General features: G+C 40.0%; 1 protein-coding gene across 4 annotated transcripts in view; it reads right to left on the bottom strand.

The window, feature by feature from the left end:
* hdac5 (histone deacetylase 5) overlaps positions 1-21,367 on the bottom strand; it is a 77,832-nt gene that overhangs the window by 27,609 nt on the left and 28,856 nt on the right. For all 4 annotated transcript variants that reach the window (XM_059006747.1, XM_059006744.1, XM_059006746.1 and 1 more), the window contains 5 exons: positions 6,777-7,030; positions 5,774-5,918; positions 5,177-5,285; positions 4,633-4,766; positions 951-1,082 (listed from right to left, as the gene is read on the bottom strand). In XM_059006747.1, coding sequence (XP_058862730.1) covers positions 951-1,082; positions 4,633-4,766; positions 5,177-5,285; positions 5,774-5,918; positions 6,777-7,030 — 774 coding nt within the window. The remainder of the gene's footprint in view (positions 1-950; positions 1,083-4,632; positions 4,767-5,176; positions 5,286-5,773; positions 5,919-6,776; positions 7,031-21,367) is intronic.

Below are 21,367 nucleotides of genomic sequence, written 5' to 3'. Positions count from 1 at the left end.
ACATTGTGCTTTAAAATAGTCGTTCAGCTATACCTTCTTGAAAGAGCAGCTGTTTGTGGATGACCTATTTTTCTTCTTTTAAGTGTCCATAACCCAGATCTTAAATATCAGGATTGTCGTGATTCTCATTTTGACACTCTAACCCAGTATGACAAAGAACAAACATCCAAAGAACATCAGCTATATCTCAGGTTTATGGTCATTGTAGCAGCCAGGAATACACTAATTTAACAAGTCTGCAAGGAGTTTACTGCATGTGATTACGGGATGTTGGCAAGTGTAAATCTGCAGAAAAGTCTGTTCTCCAGAATGTATTAATATACATTACAGAATGTATTAATATACATTACAGAATGCACTGCATAGTAATCATTCATTTGAGAGTCACGATTTGGTTGTGTGCTACATAATGCAGCTGTATGTATGAGGAATAAGAACATAAGAAAGTTTCCAAACGAGAGGAGGCCATTCAGCCCATCTTGCTCGTTTGGTTGTTAGTAGCTTATTGATCCCAGAATCTCATCAAGCAGCTTCTTGAAGGATCCCAGGGTGTCAGCTTCAACAACATTACTGGGGAGTTAGTTCCAGACCCTCACAATTCTCTGTGTGAAAAAGTGCCTCCTATTTTCTGTTCTGAATGCCCCTTTATCTAATCTCCATTTGTGACCCCTGGTCCTTGGTTCTTTTTTCAGGTCAAAAAAGTCCCCTGGGTCGACACTGTCTATACCTTTTAGGATTTTGAATGTTTAGTCTCCGCGTAGTCTTCTTTGTTTCAGTATTGAACCTGTGCTGGTTACTTGTTGATGTGCAATAAAAAAACACACTCCCAATTTGCAGATAGTACAAGATTGATCATGATTCACATGTTGGTAAAACAATGCAACTCCTTGGTTACCTGAAAATTGGCATGGCATATATCCAGTAGCTCAAAGACAAGCTGGGGAGCGTACCTGTGATTTCGATGGCTCTCTTCTTAAAGGTACTGATGACGGTGCCATCTTTCCGTCGTAACAAGGGGCTGCTTCTTCTCTCTGCAACCTTCTGTTTCAACCTGGAGCGCACTTTCAGGTTGGGCTCAGAAGCTACAAAGAAAACAGATATAGGGTATTGTTTGAGATCTGGGAGGGAGAGTCTACATAGCTGGTCTGACCAGATTAGAGATTAAAAGAGTAAGAGTATCATATACAACACAACAGCATACTGAAAAAGATCAAATGGTAAGTTTCTTTGACAATATGTTAATTCAGGTGTATTCCAGTAAAACTGCATACACCTATACTACAATTTAAACCACGTACGCTACTTAATTAACTGTACTGAAATCCACTCTGAATATGCATTCTGAAATGCAATGCAAATTCTAGTAATTAGAGTAAAACAATGAGTTGTTTACAATGGCAGAGAACACAGAGCAACAGAAATGTTTTCCCTAAATTGATTTTACTTAGTCCCTTTACATCATAAATGGCTAGCACATTTTTTTATACATCAGATGCATTTTTAACATACTCTATGGATTGGCTTTATGGATTGTAACACGCATGGTTTCCTTCAGCAAGGTCATTAATGTCTATAGACATTAGGTTTAGCTTGTCCCCATATCTAGAATGTAGATCATTGTGGTTAGAATTTAAGCTAGCACAGCCTTGTCAGCTTGAACTAAAAGTTTGGTACCATAAAATAAAAAGCTAATGGCGATTTTATTTCTGCTATATTCAAATTCTTCTGAAGCTTCCAAAACACTAAAATATCACCAAAAAAAAAAAAAAACACCACACATCTGTTATATTGTCGCCCTGGATAAGGGCGTCTGCTAAGAAATAAATAATAATAATAATAATAATAATTATATTACAAACCACATACTAAGCATTGTTTTTTGGAATTGTTGAAGAAAAAGTATAGCATGGCAATGCTTTAGTTTATAATTTAGGTAAAGCATAAAATGCCAAAGGCTGCATTTGTTAATTATCAGAATAATCAAATAATTTAACCAATTCAACAAATCTGAAATGGTTCATGTGGTGGTAAAAACAGAAAATGGTACTTTGAGTAAACTACAATTGTAGTAAATGGTTCTGGAGCAGGATCATAAGGGAAGAGTAGTCCCCAAAAGGGACTAAGCAAGTACAGTTCTGAGAGAAGCAAAATATAACACTGAATCATTTGCAAATGGGGACAAACCTGCGTTGATGTCATTATGCAACCAGAAAACAACATCATCAAAAAAAAAAGGAATGCAGTGACAACCATCGATCAGACTTTCTGTGTACAACCTTTTCCTCTTTGATCCAGCCTGGCAATCAATGATGTTTAACGGAAAAAGCAGTTATTCCAAATCATCCGCCCAGCGTAAAAAAAAAAAAAATCTGTCAGTCACTCCATTATCTAACCTCACGTCAAACTCTGGCAGAGAAAAACACCACCTGCTGCTGCACACATCTCTCTTCACACCCTGCCACAGTGCAAAGTGGAGGACTTCACACTCTCTGTTCCAGCGTGTTCCCACATGTCTGCAAATACCATGTGTGACATGACCTACATAGGTTCTGCGAGAACACACACAAACTGGAATGCCATTTCTCCAGGTAACCCTTTCTGGATCTAATTTGATTACAATCAGCGGTATGACATTGTTTTGTTTGATCATGGGAATGAATACAAATTACTTAGCACATTTTTGGAAAAATGACCGTAACTAAATGCTAGACACACACTTTATCACATAGCCAGCATTGACTGCTTGGGGCTACTTGCTGGCCAATTCCTAAAAAAATGTACCATTATTATTATTTTTACTTTAAAAATGTTAACATGAAATAACAATGTGCACAGCCCTATACATCTTGAAAAACATTCACTGCAGCTTTTCAATACATTATATTTGCATACTGCTGTCCTTCATATATGCTATATATAATTTGCAGAAATTAAGGCATAGGCTCTCCTATAATTAAGTCACAGTTTAGCTTTAGACAAATCAGAGGACTGTCTCAGGGCTCATCTACTGTAATTAGGCTCATAGCCAAAACTGGAAAGGCTCAAACTGCTAGTCAACGGGAGTCCTATTTTTCCTACACTGCTGCCCTTTCATAACTTGTCACTTTTCCAAGAGAACAGGTGCCCATACGGTAGGGGCGAGCTTGTGTAAATACCTCTCCAAAAATCAATCAACAAACTTAATACTGAGATAATGCGCGTTTACTGAAAGGTTCAAATTCAAGCAAGTATGCTTTTTCTCTTCATGCGGAAATCAAATGGCTCCTGGTTCTGTTTGCCAAAGGCTTTCTTCAGAAGCACTTCAATTAAAATGGCAGCTCTGCTGCACCTCTCTGTCCTTCTCCAGTCCCTGATGCAGTGATTCACTCTGACTCACACCTGCAGACGTGCTCGCTGCCGAATATATGAACCTGCCTTTTGAGTGTTGCTGGACGAGATTATGCTCCCTGCTTAATCCCTGACAGTGCCATGCATGGGCGGCTGTCGATCGAAAATTAGTCTACTGCTTGGGAATTTGCCATTGTGTGGTTTTGCTCTCCTCAATGAAGTAACCCATCATGCATAAAAATGATATAACGTAAAACTATCAGAACCCGAGTCAAGTAGACAAATGTTTCAGATAGTGTCTTTTTCAGTGTACAGCATATGGATAATGCTAAAATACTACTGACATCTCACTTTTGCTAGCTACCACACTGAAAGAGATACACAACATTTTCCATCTTCAGTGTGGCTAGGTGGCACAGCGGGTTTGCTCACCAGCATCTCTTGCCCTTCACCTGGCACAAGCCGTTAAATAGGCACTCTCCGAGAGGACTTCCAGAATTATGCAACGCAAACAGAACACCACACCACTGTTGCTACCCTGTTTCACAGTGACAAGGTGGTGTGAATATCAGAATATCGCTGCATCACATAAAACCCACTCCCCACATGATTCCAAGGGAATGTAAACGTGTGCAGTTATGAAACTGCAAGCAGCTGTTATTTTAAGGGTGAGATTCTTTCTGTGTGTGTGTGTGTAGATAATGCAAAGCACCACAGCTTTTTAAGGAACACTCAAACACCTACAGTATGTCATGATTATACGGGGGAGTGCAGCTTCTGCTGTGCACCAGCAGCTTCGAGGGAAAACAGTAAACCAGTAAACCAGTGATATACTGCACTGGTTATTCCCACTAAATCAGGGTAAAGGAACTGAAGCTCAGAGACAGAAACTGAAGAGGTAGTGGATTTTATTTAGGGAGATGGCACAACAGGGTTGGCCTATTCTATTGTTCAGAACTGTGCATCATTGTATAAAAACAGCATTGTGTGTGTCTCTGCAAGAGTGTATCTTTGGTTTAAATATGTATATTTAGATCAACTGAACAGACACCAGTAACCGTTTTGAAACCTGCTACTTGAAATGCATCTGGGATTGCAATGACTTTTGGCTTCAATAGCAATCCATAAAAAATGTACAGGAGGCTAGTTAAATTAAAATAATCTAAAAACAACAGATGCATCTGACATACTCTTAATAAAGTGAAGAACGTAACAATTGTTCAGATGATTGAAATCCCTCATTTTAGTTATTTTGTATCACATACGCGAGAGTTGATCCTTCAGGCAGCAGTGATGTGTGCTTACCTGTCTTGCGCAGCGGGAAGTCATCCTTGCCATCGTAGGATCCCAGCATGGAGTTCAGTTTGTAAGAGGGTGGCGTCCCGGGGGTGCTGCTCTGTGGGGGGGAACTCTGGTCTAACGAGGTGTGATGGGCTCCCCTGCGGCAAGTGGTGGAAAAAGCTGGTTGGTTTGAATACCATTAAAAAGACCTGATATTCGAGTAGCGCAGTGGGTGTCAAAAGGAACATGGCGGGCAACTACCAGAAATGGCACTTAGGGAGAACACTAGTAGTAAGTCAGCTATTGAGCCGGACTCTAATGAGATCACAGTTAACAAGGCAGCATATGCTGCATTCGTGTTTAGAGATTTTATGTCTGTTTAAATGACTCGTGCTGGTTGATTTGTTCACTAAATAAAAACATTTAAAAAAAAGATTGCTCAGATCCCAAAGTGTGTCTAAAGTCATGGCATATTACAACACTTGTCCACCGCCTTGTAAAGACAGCGCTCCTTCGTGTATTACAGTTCTAACACCCCATCACCCTCCTCATTTACAATGGTACGTACCAGCAATTCTGGGGAAAGGAATGGTTCAGTCCGCCTGAGGTGGATTCTTTGGATTTACTCCGCAGAAACTCCTGCAGTTTTAGTTTCACTTCAGTGCTGGCTATTGCACCTGTATGCACGGGCAGAAAGTAACAGCAAACAAAGAAAAAAAGCAAAGTTAGCAGGTGGAATGTTCACAACCTCACACGAGTTTGAGGAATGAGGAAAATGAAAGACCATGAAACCTAGTTTGAATAGACCCACATTTTCTGAAAGGAATTAAACTAATCCTATAAACAACTTAGTTGCAGGAAGGCTGTTTATTGCTAGTTTGTATACTGGCAGAAATATTGTATTATTTGTAGAAAAACTACCTTTAACTCTATAGGGGGATATTATTACTAAAGCAACAAAAAAAGACAGAGAACTATAACAAAGAACATACAAAGAACGATAAGCATACACATATAATTAAGTTATTTAATAATAACAATAATCTTTGCAAATAAGTGCAGGGCATCCCTGTAAATTAGATCTTCCTACTATCCAAACATCATAACAAGGAGTCCCAAAAAGCTGCATCAAAACTAATGAAGCTGCTACACGCTGGTCGCTTACTCTCTTTGCCCTTTTCCTTGTTCCGCAGCATGATGAGCTGCTGCTCCAGCCTCTGTTTCTCCATCTCCTCGTGTCTCTGCTGCTCCAGCTTCCTCTGCTGCTCCAACTCCTGTTGCCTCTTCACTGCCAGGATCTCCTGCTGTTGCTGAGAGCATACAGACATTCAGCCAGGTCAGTGAGGGGTCCCCCTACATCTCCATGTCAGAGCAGGAGATGGTGCGTTCCAAAGGGGACCTCCATGAAAAACCAAGGGCTGCAGGGAGGGGTGTTGGTGACTTAGGGGGACACTCTCAAACAATCCCCCAGCATGGTCTCTGTGTAGCGTGCACTGTGCTGCAGGAGATGCCATCATTCAGATGAGAAATTAGTCTACTCTGGACATTAAAGAACTGAGCAAGGACAGGGGCATCAACTCCAGTGTAATGGATTAAATTCAATAATATATACAATTATGACAAGATTCCCCAATCAAGTATCAGTTTACCAATGTCCATTGTTCTGGAATAACAGATGATACTATAAAAACCTGTATAAATTACAGAGAGCAAATGCATAAAACAGAGATAAATGTTGACCTACACAGATAACATTTCTGAGGAAACACCTATAAAGCAGAATTCTTAACATGGCCTTAAGAATTGTAGTGGGCACCAAATTCAAGTCTCTTACCGCTTATTAACTTTTATCATCGTTATTACTGGTCCCACTTCAGTATTTTTGAGAATCTTAATATGCTATAGATAAATTGTTACCTTTTGGTTGTAGGTCACACTGTTCACTTGCAGCTAGACCACTGGGGTGAGTTTGAAGAACACAGGTGAACTATTAGGAACATTTCACCTAAAGCCTAGTCTTTGAAATATCCGTCTAATTTTGAAGTATAAAACACATACAAAGAAATTGGAAAGAGAAAAGGGGGACCGGCAGTAATAAAGCCACTGCTAATAAGAAGAAAAATGGATTGAAAACCCTAATGGAGAGAGTGCGGAGGAGCAGGCCCTACCTTGAGGTGTTCCTGCAGCTGCACCTCATGTTGGCGGGTGAGGTTCTCGTGCTGCTTCTGGAACTCTGCGAAGAGCAGCTGTTTCTGCAGCTCCTGCTGCTGTTTGAGAAGGAGGAGTTCGTTTTGAAGCTGCTGCTCCCGGAGCACGGGGTCCGCCGTGGGCAGGGGGATACGAGTGTCGGTGCGTAGGTCTACCGGACCCCCGCCCCCACCCCCCGAGCTCTGCATGCCTGCCGATTTCACGGACTCCACCCCTGGAATCAGACAGAGGACGGCCAGGGTTAGCATGCTACCATTTCCGGTTATCTATCAGCATCTATGATGTAGTGTTGTGTTGGGGCTGTATGGGTCTCGGTAGGTTAGATATGTAAAATATTGAGTTTCAATGATTCACATTTAATAAGAAAATAAATAATCTTAATTCAATTATCACCAACATTGACATGTTCAAATGACACCAGGGGAGGTGAGGTGAGAGAGACTATGTGAACAGGTGGTTAAGTGGAACATAAAACATAAACCCATCATCATGATAGCTAGATTTGTACTGTAACACATGGGTACACATCGGTCATTTCTTTGGAAACTTACATGACACATACAGTTCTACAGTTTCTTCGTAAAACACTACAATAGGACAGTAATATAGTCATAAATCTCAATCAGAAAGAATTACAAAAAGACAAACATTTTAAATGGCTGCTTTTATTCCTTTTACTACAGAGATGTACATGATAAAGGGGGGAGCTAATCACACACAGCCACCACAGTTTTTCCGTGCCGCAGTCCAACACAGAATTTAACAACTTTTACCAAAACAAATAATGCATGGCCTTCTCCACAAGGCTATCAAGCAACACCTTGTTAAGTAAGCAAGCAAGCCTCTCTCTTGGTTTGCTTACTTCAGTCTCTCCACTGTAAATCACTGTGTGCAAAGCAAAACCACACTGCTTTGCACAATGGTACTGTCATCCCACTTCCTTCCATTTCGTAGTACAGCACTGAGCTCTGCAAACACCCCCCACAAAGACCTCTGGTCTAAGAAAAGCCACTGCCTTCCGTAATGCAAACCCACAACCGCACCTTCTATCTTGCACTTTTACCATGTTGAACAAGTCAAGCAGACATGTTTGTTGGCTAGCACTTGTAATACTGCTACAGTTTTTCTCCTAGAAACATCAACCATTAATAAAATCAACAGGTGTCTTAACTTGCACATACATGATCGGTCAACTGGCAACGGTCTTAGACTTTTACTGTATACAATATTAATATGGAACTAACCAAGGCAAACAGGGTTATTCCGTAGAATGCTACAGTAACAGAAATATCAAATGGTTTAGTAGATTGTACTTCTCAATCCAAGATTGCTGAAAAAATGATGTCTCTTTCATACACAAAAACGCCTTCCTCACCTCTTAAATCTATCTCAACTTGACCATATACATAATCACAGATCTCACAAGTTCACATTAGGAAGTAAAACTAAATTAAAATGAGGAAGTCTCTATTCAAGTGCTAGGGATGAAATAAACACGTGGTTTCGTCTACAGGAGGAAGTCTTTGGATTAATGATAACGAGATTAGGTTAGTTATCCAGCATCACCCAGAAATAGAATGAATCTGAGCCGGGTGCGTGAATGATTTGTGACAATTACAGTAACACCATCTACATCCTGGATATTATGTGGTCTTATGCACAGGCAACCACGTTTACAGATTCTGTCCAAATGACAATATTTTTAATGTATTTATTTTATTTAGAATAAAGTACCGGTATATGAACAATTACATATATATTTATATAAGTTTGCTTACCCACGTCATACTTAATATGAATAAATACACAAATAGCAAGTAATTTCTTTTTCAAATGTAAAAGTTATCAGGTAGTATAGCACGCACACACATTTTAATGGTTTGGGCACTGCTTCGTGGTTATGAAAGCTTGTGAGGATTATCATTAATGAATGGCTTGAGGGATTGATCTGAAAATGTGTACATGGCTTCATAATGGTGGGGGGAACAAAACTAAATGGGTAATTGCAGATTTGTATACACCGTTCACACATAAACTCCTTTAGATCTGCAGTACTGATCGTTTGCAAGCATGCATCGGTGTGGTCTGCCAGTTAATTATTATCATTTTTTTTGTTTCAATAAACACTGCAGTTCAATAATTTAAGCCTGGATTTCATCCCTAACAAGATTTAGAATGAATTGGATTGAAAGAGATGGGTGGTGATTGCGCACTTGGTTTCACGGTCTAAAAAAACAATGAAAATCCAATTAAGGTCAATGTAACTAGTAACCCTAAACTGGACACCAATCGTTTGCATATGGCAATGACCCCTTTAGGAACAGAGTGGAAGTCATTTATCGATGTTGCTGATACTGTGCTATGCTGGCAATGAGACACACTGTTTCAATTCCTGCCCCAAAATAAAAATGCTCTTGCTTACAATTTAAGTTTATTCATGCTAAATGTTTATTTATTTATTTAATAGGGTGCTTTGTTATTGTAACAGTATGCCTTGCCAAAACTGTATTGTGAAGATCTCTTAGGCTAGTCTCACAATCTTTTATCCCCCGACCCCCAAACAATGACAACTTGGTACAGACCCAAAAAGAATGAGAAACACCATTTATTAAAAATGTTATAAACACATTGAAAAAATAATGAGGACTTAACATTTTGTATTTTTCCGTTTCAGTTTCTTTTGCAGGATTGTTTGTTCTAATAAAGAAAAGCTGACATCCACTCCACAAGAGGTCTGAGTGGCTATACACAAGTGGTTCTGTCACAAGTGGACTCACACGCCGATCTTGAGTGGGTGACAAAATCAGCTTGTACTTGCACAGCGCCCCATGACAATATACTTTGCTTTTTTTTTGTAATGTATATTAAATAAGAATAATTAAACCGTAAATGTGCCGAGATTTCCACCTACTACAAACGATCTGATACGAAGAAATATCAAATGGCTGTATCACGTCAATATCAGGTCTACTTTATATTACACAAACACACTCCAATACTAGATGGTAATGTATATCAATATAGTACTGCATTTTTTTCTTAATTGGTAGATAATTATGTATTCTTATATTGTTCATAACCACAACGACAGATATTTAAAAATAAACTTGATTTAAAATGTTATCCGCTAGGCGACATTATCTAGAGGTTTTTTGTAACACTGCACACCGTTAGTTCACATAAAAGAGGAAGATGGCAATCGGCAGTGAATCAGCCTATCATCTGCATGCCAGGTCAGGTGGCTGGGTAAACGATGGCTGGCAAAAGCCATCTGGAGATGTTACAAGACTCGTTTACACATGATTACCTCTTACTCTTTACAGCATTATTGTAATCGGCTAGGAAAGCAGAGCTATAAATATCCTATCGCTCAACAGCAGCTGTTGACAAAAAAGTAAGGGTGAAAAACTTTTGCATCAGGGGATGACGACAAAGAATAATGTTCTCATTTTGTATCAGGTGAGCAAGCTATCTATTAACCTTTAGAAAATAGACCTGTGTGCACCATCATGAGGAAAGACTATATGTCTATCTGGGTGTTTTTTTTTGTTTGTTTTTTAAACATTTCCATAAACAACATGTTCACGTTTACTGATTTACATGAACCACTGTTTAGATCAACAGAATATACTTCATTGCTGCTCTGCAGTTATAGATGTGGCCACATGTACACTGCTACAGGTATTAAATCAACATGTGATGAAGATTTAAACAGCAATATTATACTATATTGACAGCACTGTATTGATGGTTCCTTGAGTGATAAAGGCTTGAAAATATGGTTGGAGACGGGATCAGAGGATGCCCACTGAACCTCCAGCTTTCCTGAGCTGTGTGGGGAATTGCTGCAGTAAGGGTAAAAATAATTATTCATTCTTAATTTGGTGAGAATATTGTGGGTAAAATTGTGCACGCTAAATAAAAAAAATGAAGTAAATAAAAATGTTTATATATACAAAAAAGTTATGGTATTTAAAACGTTGGTTTTTCACTTTTTGATATAGTTATGCTAGATTATTTCTTCCCCACCCACAAATTGTCATGGTATCGAATGCTGGCATTGTGATGCGGGCCGAGTAGAACACTCTATAGAATAACACAAACGAGCCTTTGCTTCGATAATTGGCCTTTATAATCCAATCACTGTCTCCACAGCAGCCTTGAGCCCAGTGTGGGTGGCTCCTCGTCTTCTGTGTCTGCAGTCAAATCAACTGCTCTGAGCAAAGAAGCTTAATTGAACTTTAATTAGGTTTTCTTTTCTTGTTTCAGACAAGAAGATGAACGATAACATAACACAATATCCTCTAGTATAGCTGAGTTATAAATAACCCAGGGTTATAAATACAACATGCAAATGGTGCAGTGAGGAGGAGGTGGGGGGGGGGGGGGATTTTTCTTAGCATCACAATCTGAAAGAGCATTAAGCTATTCCATTTGTATCTATTAACTCATTACTCTGTTTAAAAGTAACACATATAGATTATCAATTTGCATTAAAAGAAATACAAAAAACCAGTTTGCATACTATGTCATTGGAAAGACAAGGGTTTCCATGTTCTCTCCTCTTCACAGAGGTTCCCTTTTTTATTGGTCTGAGAATCCTCAGGTTCTTTGCTTGCGTGTGTGTGTGTTTTTTTTTTAATTTGGAATAAGCAAATATTTCAGATGGGAAAAATATAAACAGTTTTACATGCTGTGGGCCACGTGGTCAGATTGCAACAAGACCAATGAATGGTAAATACAGTAAAAGCGATTCCCAGGAATCAGCAGTAACTATTCATCTAGAGTGTTGTATTCGAAACATCTATAGCCGTATTATCAAAAACACCATCATATCTACAGAAGAAGAAACTGGGGATCAGTGATAATAAAGCAAAAATGATTATCTTCATTTTTGTGTAGGGCTAGAACAAAAGAACCATGTGAAATTTAAACCTACTAGACTGTATTGTATTGCGTAGGCTCTACTATCCAGAAGAACAAAAAAAATGGTATCGAATGCAGTGGTTTCAATGGTAAGGAAATCCTTGCCACTTATGTAACGCACACGGTTTATGCGTTTCTCTATATGTATGTGTGAGGAAGAGTACTGTACGCAGGAGAGAAAAAAGCAGCAGCAGTGGGTGGACGCCTTGTCAGTTTGATTAGAAAGCGGTTGCGTGCGAGGCTGGATTTCTGCCTTGGGATTCCCCTCGCAAGCCAGCTGGGGAGCCTCGCACATCACGACAGCAGCCATTAAAAGCATCCTCCCACGCACAACAGCAAGCACTGGTATCGGAGGACAGCGTCCCAGCTAACACTCCACTTGGCCCTGCAATCTGCAAGAGGAGACCTGCTTTAAAATAACAAGAAGACTTTCAGGGCAGGGAAAACAGATTGAACTACTATTTTTTTTGCAGGTGGATGATCCTAAATTACTTTTGCACTGCTACTGGGGAAATCAATCAAATTTTACCAAGCACATTGAACCCATCAAGAGGTGGGGGGGGGGGGGGGGAACAACCATGACAACACTATTGCTTCCTGCTATTAAAATCTCAAATTACGAAATTAATACTGGGTATAGTAACTGTATTCAAACCTAGACCAGTAAATTTTAGATACCATGGATATCTATTCCCTACTGATTTATTTTTCAGTATAAGTCACCAAGCACTGAATGATCAGCTAATGCCATAACACTCTTACAGTGCAGCTGATTGTTGGCTGCAGCACCCTCTATGACCCATGTTTGCCATTCATTCTGTGCCGACACCTGCGAAGCTTCATTACTCTATGGGGAAAATCTTTTCCACAACAGCCTTATAAAGTTGCATACTCTCTACCATCCTGTACATATTTTGATTTGGTATATAACTGAAGCAGCGGGTCAACATTGGTAAAATAGTTGCATGACAGAGAAAGCGGTGGCTCTTCAATACTATAGATAGAGACTTGAAATCAAGTGCTTCATCCAGTAGCTGTACTTTTCCAGAAGCAGAACAAGAAGGATTCTCCCTACAGCGTTCCTAAGGCGCTCCACTTGAAGTGTGCTCTTATATCAAAACTGGACAATGTGTTGGGGAAATTGCCATCTCTACCCTTGCACAGTCCAGACAGATGCTTCATAAATCAACGGAACATGTGCAGTCCATCAGTAACATACACCACACTTGTAGAACGCTCATTTAGCTTCATGGCTCCGACTCTTTGGAACTCTCTCCCAGCTTTGGTGCGTGACGCTCCCACCGTCACTCGCTTTAAATCAACTCTCAAGACCCACTTGTTCTCTCTTGCTTTCCATGCCCTTTAAGCCTGATATCTGCTATTAGCTGCTGTGTTATTGCTACTATTTCATGTACAATGCTTTTTTCACTGTATTGTATTAGGCATTGTTTTTAACTGTATATCATCACTTTTCTGTATTTAAAGTATTATGGATTTTGGTGTTACTGCATCTTGTAAAGCATTTTATTAAATAAAGATTGATTGATTGATTGCTCCCCTGGCAAACTGTAAATAAAGTTTTCCTATCACTGAGAAAGACAAAACGGTTTCTATTGAATATTACACATTTTCTTTGAGTATTTCAACATTTACAATTTACAATGCAAGTGTTACGTTTGATCAAAATAAAGGGAATTCTAAGGCACTAAAATACTGTACAGTACACAATGCACTTCCATGCACCTATACATTAATCTTTCTATCTGTGCTCAACGATCTAAATAACATGCAACCAGCCAAATATTTAATCCTAGCGGGGTCCCATTTGTTTTCTGTTTTGTTTTTGCTAGCCTAGCTGTTAGAGTTTAAACTGCAACTTCTGGGACTTTAGTTCAATCCAATTTACAAGGATTTGTTCAGCTGTTGTAGCCTTGACAGGGGGGGTGGGGGGGGGGGGGGGGGGGGGGAAGGAGAACCCAGAGTGTTAATTACTGTAAGGTCAAATATCAACTGATCTGTAAATGCCCTGACTAAGATATATCCCCTAGTCTTCATTGTCAAGGTACAATAAACTTGAATTATGTGTTAATTATCCTCTGTAAAGACCAGGGGTCGATTACAATGAACTGAAAGGAGCGTACTAACTGGGGATGATCCCGTGGTTAGTATGGAGGACGATACTAAACTAGTACACAAGTTAATACAAATTGCAAAGAACTAAGCAGCTCAAGATAGTTCCCATCTGCGTCTCAGTTGCAACAAACCCAAAGTAACTGCTGTTGCCCTCTAAAGGATACTAAAACACGCTATGTTAGTCTAGCAATATCTGTAGACTAAAGACTTGTGGTATCGTACTAACTGGAACAAATAAGAAAAATCCCAAAATGTATTGACAACTTTTATGAAACTGAACTATTCATAACCAAAAATTATATAAAATGAAATTCTGAAAACTAAAAAAAAAAAACCCACACGTGTCAAAACGTTTGCAACAAAACCAGTTTCATCCTTATTTAACGTATTCAACTTAATGAAGGTCTACTATTATATATATATATATATATATATATATATATATATATATATATATATATATATATATATATATATATATATATATATACACAGTGCCTTGCAAAAGTATTCAGACCCCTGACCAATTCTCTCATATTACTGAATTACAAATGGTACATTGAAATTTCGTTCTGTTTGATATTTTATTTTAAAACACTGAAACTCAAAATCAATTATTGTAAGGTGACATTGGTTTTATGTTGGGAAATATTTTTAAGAAAAATAAAAAACTGAAATATCTTGCTTGCATAAGTATTCAACACCTGTGCTGTGGAAGCTCCCAGTTTATACCGATGAAAGAAATTGCCCTAACGAGGACACAATTACCTTACCATTGGCCTCCACCTGTGAACCATTAAAGTTGCTGTCAGATTTTCTGGATAAAAAACCCACTGTTGAAGGATCATTGGTCAGGCTGTGAATCTGAATGAAAATGAAGACCAAAGAGCATTCTACAGAAGTTAGAGATAAAAGTAATACAAATGCATAGATTAGGGAAAGGGTACAAAATAATATCCAAGTGTTTGGATATCCCAGTGAGCACAGTTGGATCAATAATCAGGAAGTGGAAGCTGCATCACACCACCCAGGCACTGCCAAGAAAAGGCAGTCCCTCAAAACTCAGCGCTCAAACAAGAAGGAGATTTGTGAGAGAAGCCACAGAGAGGCCAACAATCACTTTGAAGGAGCTAGAGTTCAGTGGCTGGGAGTGGAGCAATGGTGCACCAGTCAACCATATCAAGAGCTCTGCATAACACTGGCCTCTATGGGATGGTGGCAAGAAAGAAGCCATTACTCAAAAAGTACCATCTGAAAGCACGTCTGAAGATTGCCAGAAAGCATGAGAGTGACCCAGCTGCGATGTGGGAAAAGGTTTTGTGGTCGGATGAGACCAAGATAGAGCTTTTTGGCCAAAACTCAAAGCTCTATGTGTGGCGCAAACCTAACACTGCCCATCCCTCAAGACACACCATCCCTACAGTGAAGTATGGTGGTGGCAGCATCATGCTGTGGGGATGCTTCTCATCAGCAGGGACTGGGCATCTTGTTAAAATTGAAGGAAGAATGGATGGAGCAAAATACAGGGAAATACTGCAAGAGAATCTGCTTCAGTCTGCTAAAAAACTGAAGCTTGGGAGAAAATTCACCTTTCAGCAGGACAATGATCCCAAGCACAAGGCCAAAGCAACATTGGAGTGGCTCAAGAACAAAAAGGTGAATGTCCTACAGTGGCCCAGTCAAAGTCCTGATCTCAATCCCATTGAGAATCTGTGGCACTATTTGAAAATTGCGGTCCACAAGCGTCATCCAACCAACCTGAACAACCTGGAGTAAATCTGCCAAGAAGAATGGGCCAAAATCACTCCCACACTGTGTGCAAAGCTGGTACATACTTACCCCAAAAGACTTAAAGCTGTTATTACAGCAAAAGATGGCTCTACCAAATATTAATGTGTGGGGGTTGAATACTTATGCAAGCAAGATATTTCAGTTTTTTATTTTTCTTAAAAATATTTCCCAACATAAAACCAATGTCACCTTACAATAAGTGATTTTGAGTTTGTGTTTTAAAATAAAATATCAAACAGAACAAAATTTCAATGTACCATTTGTAATTCAGTAATATGAGAGAATTGGTCAGGGGTCTGAATACTTTTGCAAGGCACTGTAATATATATACAGACGTGCTCAAATTTGTTGGTACCCTTACAGCTCATTGAAATAATGCTTTATTCCTCCTGAAAAGTGATGAAATTAAAAGCTATTTTATCATGTATACTTGCATGCTTTTGGTATGTCATAGAATAAAGCAAAGAAGCTGTGAAAAGAGATGAATTATTGCTTATTCTACAAAGATATTCTAAAATGGCCTGGACACATTTGTTGGTACCCCTTAGAAAAGATAATAAAGAATTGGATTATAGTGATATTTCAAACTAATTAGTTTCTTTAATTAGTATCACACATGTCTCCAATCTTGTAATCAGTCATTCAGCCTATTTAAATGGAGAAAAGTAGTCACTGTGCTGTTTGGTATCATTGTGTGCACCACACTGAACATGAACCAGAGAAAGCAAAGGAGAGAGTTGTCTGAGGAGATCAGAAAGAAAATAATAGACAAGCATGGTAAAGGTAAAGGCTACAAGACCATCTCCAAGCAGCTTGATGTTCCTGTGACAACAGTTGCAAATATTATTAAAAAGTTTAAGGTCCATGGAACTGTAGCCAACCTCCCTGGGCGTGGCCGCAAGAGGAAAATCGACCCCAGATTGGACAGAAGGATAGTGTGAATGGTAGAAAAAGAACCAAGGATAACTGCCAAAGAGATACAAGCTGAACTCTAAGGTGAAGGTACGTCAGTTTCTGATCGCACCATCCGTCGCTTTTTGAGCGAAAGTTGGCTCCATGGTTGAAGACCCAGGAGGACTCCACTTTTGAAAGAAAAACATAAAAAAGCCAGACTGGAATTTGCTAAAATGCATATTGACAAGCCACAATCCTTCTGGGAGAATGTCCTTTGGACAGATGAGTCAAAACTGGAGCTTTTTGGCAAGTCACATCAGCTCTATGTTCACAGACGAAAAAATGAAGCTTTCAAAGAAAAGAACACCATACCTACAGTGAAACATGGAGGAGGCTCGTTTATGTTTTGGGGCTGCTTTGCTGCGCCTGGCACAGGGTGCCTTGAATCTGTGCAGGGCACAATGAAATCTCAAGACTATCAAGGCATTCTGGAGCGAAACGTACTGCCCAGTGTCAGAAAGCTCTGTCTCAGTCGCAGGTCATGGGTCCTCCAACAGGATAATGACCAAAAAAAAACACACAGCTAAAAGCACCCAAGAATGGATAAGAACAAAACATTGGACTGTTCTGAAGTGGCCTTCTATGAGTCCTGATCTGAATCCTATCGAACATCTATGGAAAGAGCTGAAACTTGCAGTCTGGAGAAGGCACCCATCAAACCTGAGACAGCTGGAGCAGTTTGCTCAGGAAGAGTGGGTCAAACTACCTGTTAACAGGTGCAGAAGTCTCATTGAGAGCTACAGAAAACGTTTGATTGCAGTGATTGCCTCTAAAGGTTGCGCAACAAAATATTAGGTTAGCGGTCCCATCATTTTTGTCCATGCCATTTTCATTTGTTTTATTATTGACAATATTATGTTGAATAAAAAATCAAAAGCAAAGTCTGATTTCTATTAAATATGGAATAAACAATGGCGGATGCCAATTACTTTTGTCAGTTTCAAGTTATTTCAGAGAAAATTGTGCATTCTTCGTTTTTTGTGGAGGGGTACCAACAAATTTGAGCACGTCTTATATATATATATATATATATATATATATATATATAAAATCATAACACCCTGTAACAATTTTTTATTTTTTTTTGGTTCCTGGGTAGTAAGTGTTATTTCCTAATTGCTTATGCCTCAAAAGTATAGAAAATGGCTATTATTCCCCACAAACTTTGCTTTTGTGACCAGGACAGTGATATTTTGAAATTTACCTATTTTCCAGAACATTCCAGATAGATTCAGTGCTGAGTGAACTTGGAGTAACTTCTAGAACTTTCTAGAACTTTCCAGTAATATAAATATTAGTATAAATACAGGGGCCTTAAGCCCACCAGTTCAGTTTAGTTCCAGCTGCCTGTGGATACATATCTGCATTTTTCTGAGATGGCATCAAGAGGCTGCAAGCATCCGACAGACGCATTTTGCTATGTCTGCGGCCAATTTATCAAGACAAGAGCGAAAAAGTACTCCGTGGACGCACCTGCTAAGATGTGTGAGGCCTACAAGGCATATTTCGGCATGCCTGTCGGGGATCAAAACAAACCCTGGGCACCTCATTTCACCTGCGAGCACTGCAAAAAAACTCTGGAAGGTAAGATGGACAATTGTTGCTCGGAATTTTATGTTATAAAATGTGTTAATTTTTAAAATTGTAAAAGTTTTTAATTTTAAAATGTTTTACAATTTTCAATGTTATTGAAAAAATACATCATATATGAAAAATGTTGCGAGAATCTCTTACACATTAGTCATTGGTGAAATAAATGTATTTTTGTAGGATGGTACACAGGGGAAAAGAGAGCCATGAAGTTCGCTATCCCAAGAATTTGGCGGGAACCCACTGACCACTCAAACAACTGCTACTTCTGCATGGTGGACTCTTCCAAACGTCGGACTGGCAAGAATGCACCTGCTATCACGTATCCGGACCTTCCTTCATCCATCGCCCCGGTGCCACACTGCCATGAGCTCCCCGTACCCACTCCTCCGGAGAGAGAGCAGCCGTCTTTAGAAGAGAGTAGCAAGTCAGAGAGCGAGGAAGACGTTGTAGATCCAGATGACAATTTCAGAGGTGGAGCTGAGGAGAGAAACCCATACTACCCCAACCAAAAAGACCTCAACAACTTGATTAGAGATCTTGGTCTCACCAAGTCCAATGCCGAGCTTTTGACGTCTAGGCTCAAGCAGTGGAACTTGTTGGATGAAAGTGTGCAAGTCGCAGATCAGAGGAAGCGTCACCAACCTTTTTCCAGCTTCTTCACCCGTCAAGATGGGCTCTGCTTCTGCCACAATGTGACCAGTCTGTTCGAGGCAATCGGAATCGCCTGTAACCAGAATGAGTGGCGCCTCTTCATTGACAGCTCATCCAGGAGCCTCAAAGCTGTGCTGCTCCATAATGGTAACAAGTACCCGTCTCTTCCCCTGGCTCACTCGGTGCACCTCAAAGAGGATTACAACAGCATCAAGACCTTGCTGGACGCCTTGAAGTATGATGAGTACGGCTGGGAGGTCATAGGAGACTTCAAAATGGTGGCATTCCTGATGGGTCTCCAAGGCGGTTTTACCAAGTTTCCCTGCTATCTTTGCCTTTGGGACAGCAGGGACACCAAGGCGCACTACCACAGGCGGGACTGGCCACAGCGGACCGAGTTCTCTGAGGGGAGGAACAACGTCAAGTGGGAGCCACTGGTGGACCCCCGGAAGGTGCTGATGCCACCACTGCACATCAAATTGGGCCTTATGAAACAATTTGTCAGAGCTCTAGATAAGGAGTCGGCAGCCTTCAAGTACCTTCAAGACTTCTTCCCTAAGCTGTCGGAGGCAAAGGTCAAAGCCGGTGTCTTCGTCGGACCACAGATAAAGAAGATCCTGGAGTGCAATGAATTCCCCAAGGAGCTCACTAGTAAGGAGAAAGCGGCTTGGAACAGCTTTGTCGCAGTGGTTCGGGGCTTCCTGGGCAATCACAAGGCCGAAAACTATGTGGAGCTGGTTGAGACTCTGGTGAAAAACTACGGCACAATGGGCTGTAGGATGTCCCTCAAAGTCCATATCCTTGATGCTCATCTTGATAAATTCAAGGAGAACATGGGAGCATACTCAGAGGAGCAAGGCGAGCGCTTCCACCAGGATATACTGGACTTTGAACGCTGCTACCAAGGACAGTATAACGAGAACATGATGGGAGACTACATTTGGGGGCTGATTCGTGAAAGTGATTTACAGTATAATCGTAAATCTCGAAAAACTACTCGCTTCTAAATCTTTTGTAGTCATTTTTGTATTACTTTAGTATAAATATATCTTAATTTGGATTCATATGTTGTTTTCCATGAAGGCCACTTCTGACCAGACTTCTCCGGACAGTAGATGGGTGTACCAGGGTCCCACTGTTTTCTGCCAATTCTGAGCTGATGGCACTGCTGGACATCTTCCGATTGCGAAGGGAACTAAGCATGATGTGTCTTTCATCTGCTGCAGTAAGTTTCCTTGGCCGACCACTGCGTCTACGGTCCTCAACGTTGCCCGTTTCTTTGTGCTGTCCAAGCTCTTTTGAAGAAGCACATCTGGAAACCCCTGTCTGCCTTGAAATTTCTGCCTGGGAGAGACCTTGCTGATGCAGTATAACTACCTTGTGTCTTGTTGCTGTGCTCAGTCTTGCCATGGTGTATGACTTGACAGTAAACTGTCTTCAGCAACCTCACCTTGTTAGCGGAGTTTGGCTGTTCCTCACCCAGTTTTATTCCTCCTACACAGCTGTTTCTGTTTCAGTTAATGATTGTGTTTCAACTTACATATTGAATTGATGATCATTAGCACCTGTTTGGTATAATTGTTTAATCATACACCTGACTATATGCCTACAAAATCCCTGACTTTGTGCAAGTGTACCTAGAAGAATTGATGCTGTTTTGAAGGCAAAGGGTGGTCACACCAAATATTGATTTGATGTAGATTTTTCTTCTGTTCACTCACTTTGCATTTAGTTAATTGATAAATATAATCTATTAACATGTCTATTTTTGAAAGCATTCTTACTTTACAGCATTTTTTCACACCTGCCAAAAACTTTTGCACAGTACTGTATAAAAGGGGTTCACAGACCAGCACTGGTTTGCACCCAATGATTTACTTTCCAAAAAATGTGAAAGGGTTATGAGAATGTAGGAAATCAACTTTATGAGGGGTTTACCCAAACAAACAGTCGATTGGGGTTATGAGTTATGAGCCCATAAACCACCATTGCACATATCCTCAAGCCAGCTGCAGCCCTCTTAGGACAGCACTGAAAGATCACAGTATACTGTGACATTGGCCTGTCAATCTCTATCACTTCCAGACCTCCTTTATATAGACTATAAGTCACAGAAGCCTCCAGGCAGATCCTGCCAACTCCGTCCGAGGTACAAAACTGAAAGGATTCATCCACTCGACAGAAACAGAAATCAAAGTGCGCACAGAAAGAGGTAGTAGTATTAGGGGCTGGGCAAAAAAGAAAGACTCACTAGATCAAAAGATTCACCAAGTTCTTGTTAGAAGAGCTAGCTACAGAAATGTAACGTTATTCGATTGTTAGCACAAGCAACATTTGCAGTGGTCTCCCTTTTCTTGTGTTTTGGCTTCTTTACCTTTTCTTTTGTAATTTCAGGACATTTCAAATACAATGCCTGTAGATTTAAAAATCACTTCCTATGCAAGAACAATGCAAGTAGGGGGCAGTCAGACAGAAGGTTGCTAGTAAGAAGTAGAATATTTGA

This window comes from Acipenser ruthenus, chromosome 33, assembly GCF_902713425.1.
Source record: "Acipenser ruthenus chromosome 33, fAciRut3.2 maternal haplotype, whole genome shotgun sequence".
Classification (NCBI taxonomy): domain Eukaryota; kingdom Metazoa; phylum Chordata; class Actinopteri; order Acipenseriformes; family Acipenseridae; genus Acipenser; species Acipenser ruthenus.
This window is presented reverse-complemented; position numbering and strand designations above follow the sequence as displayed.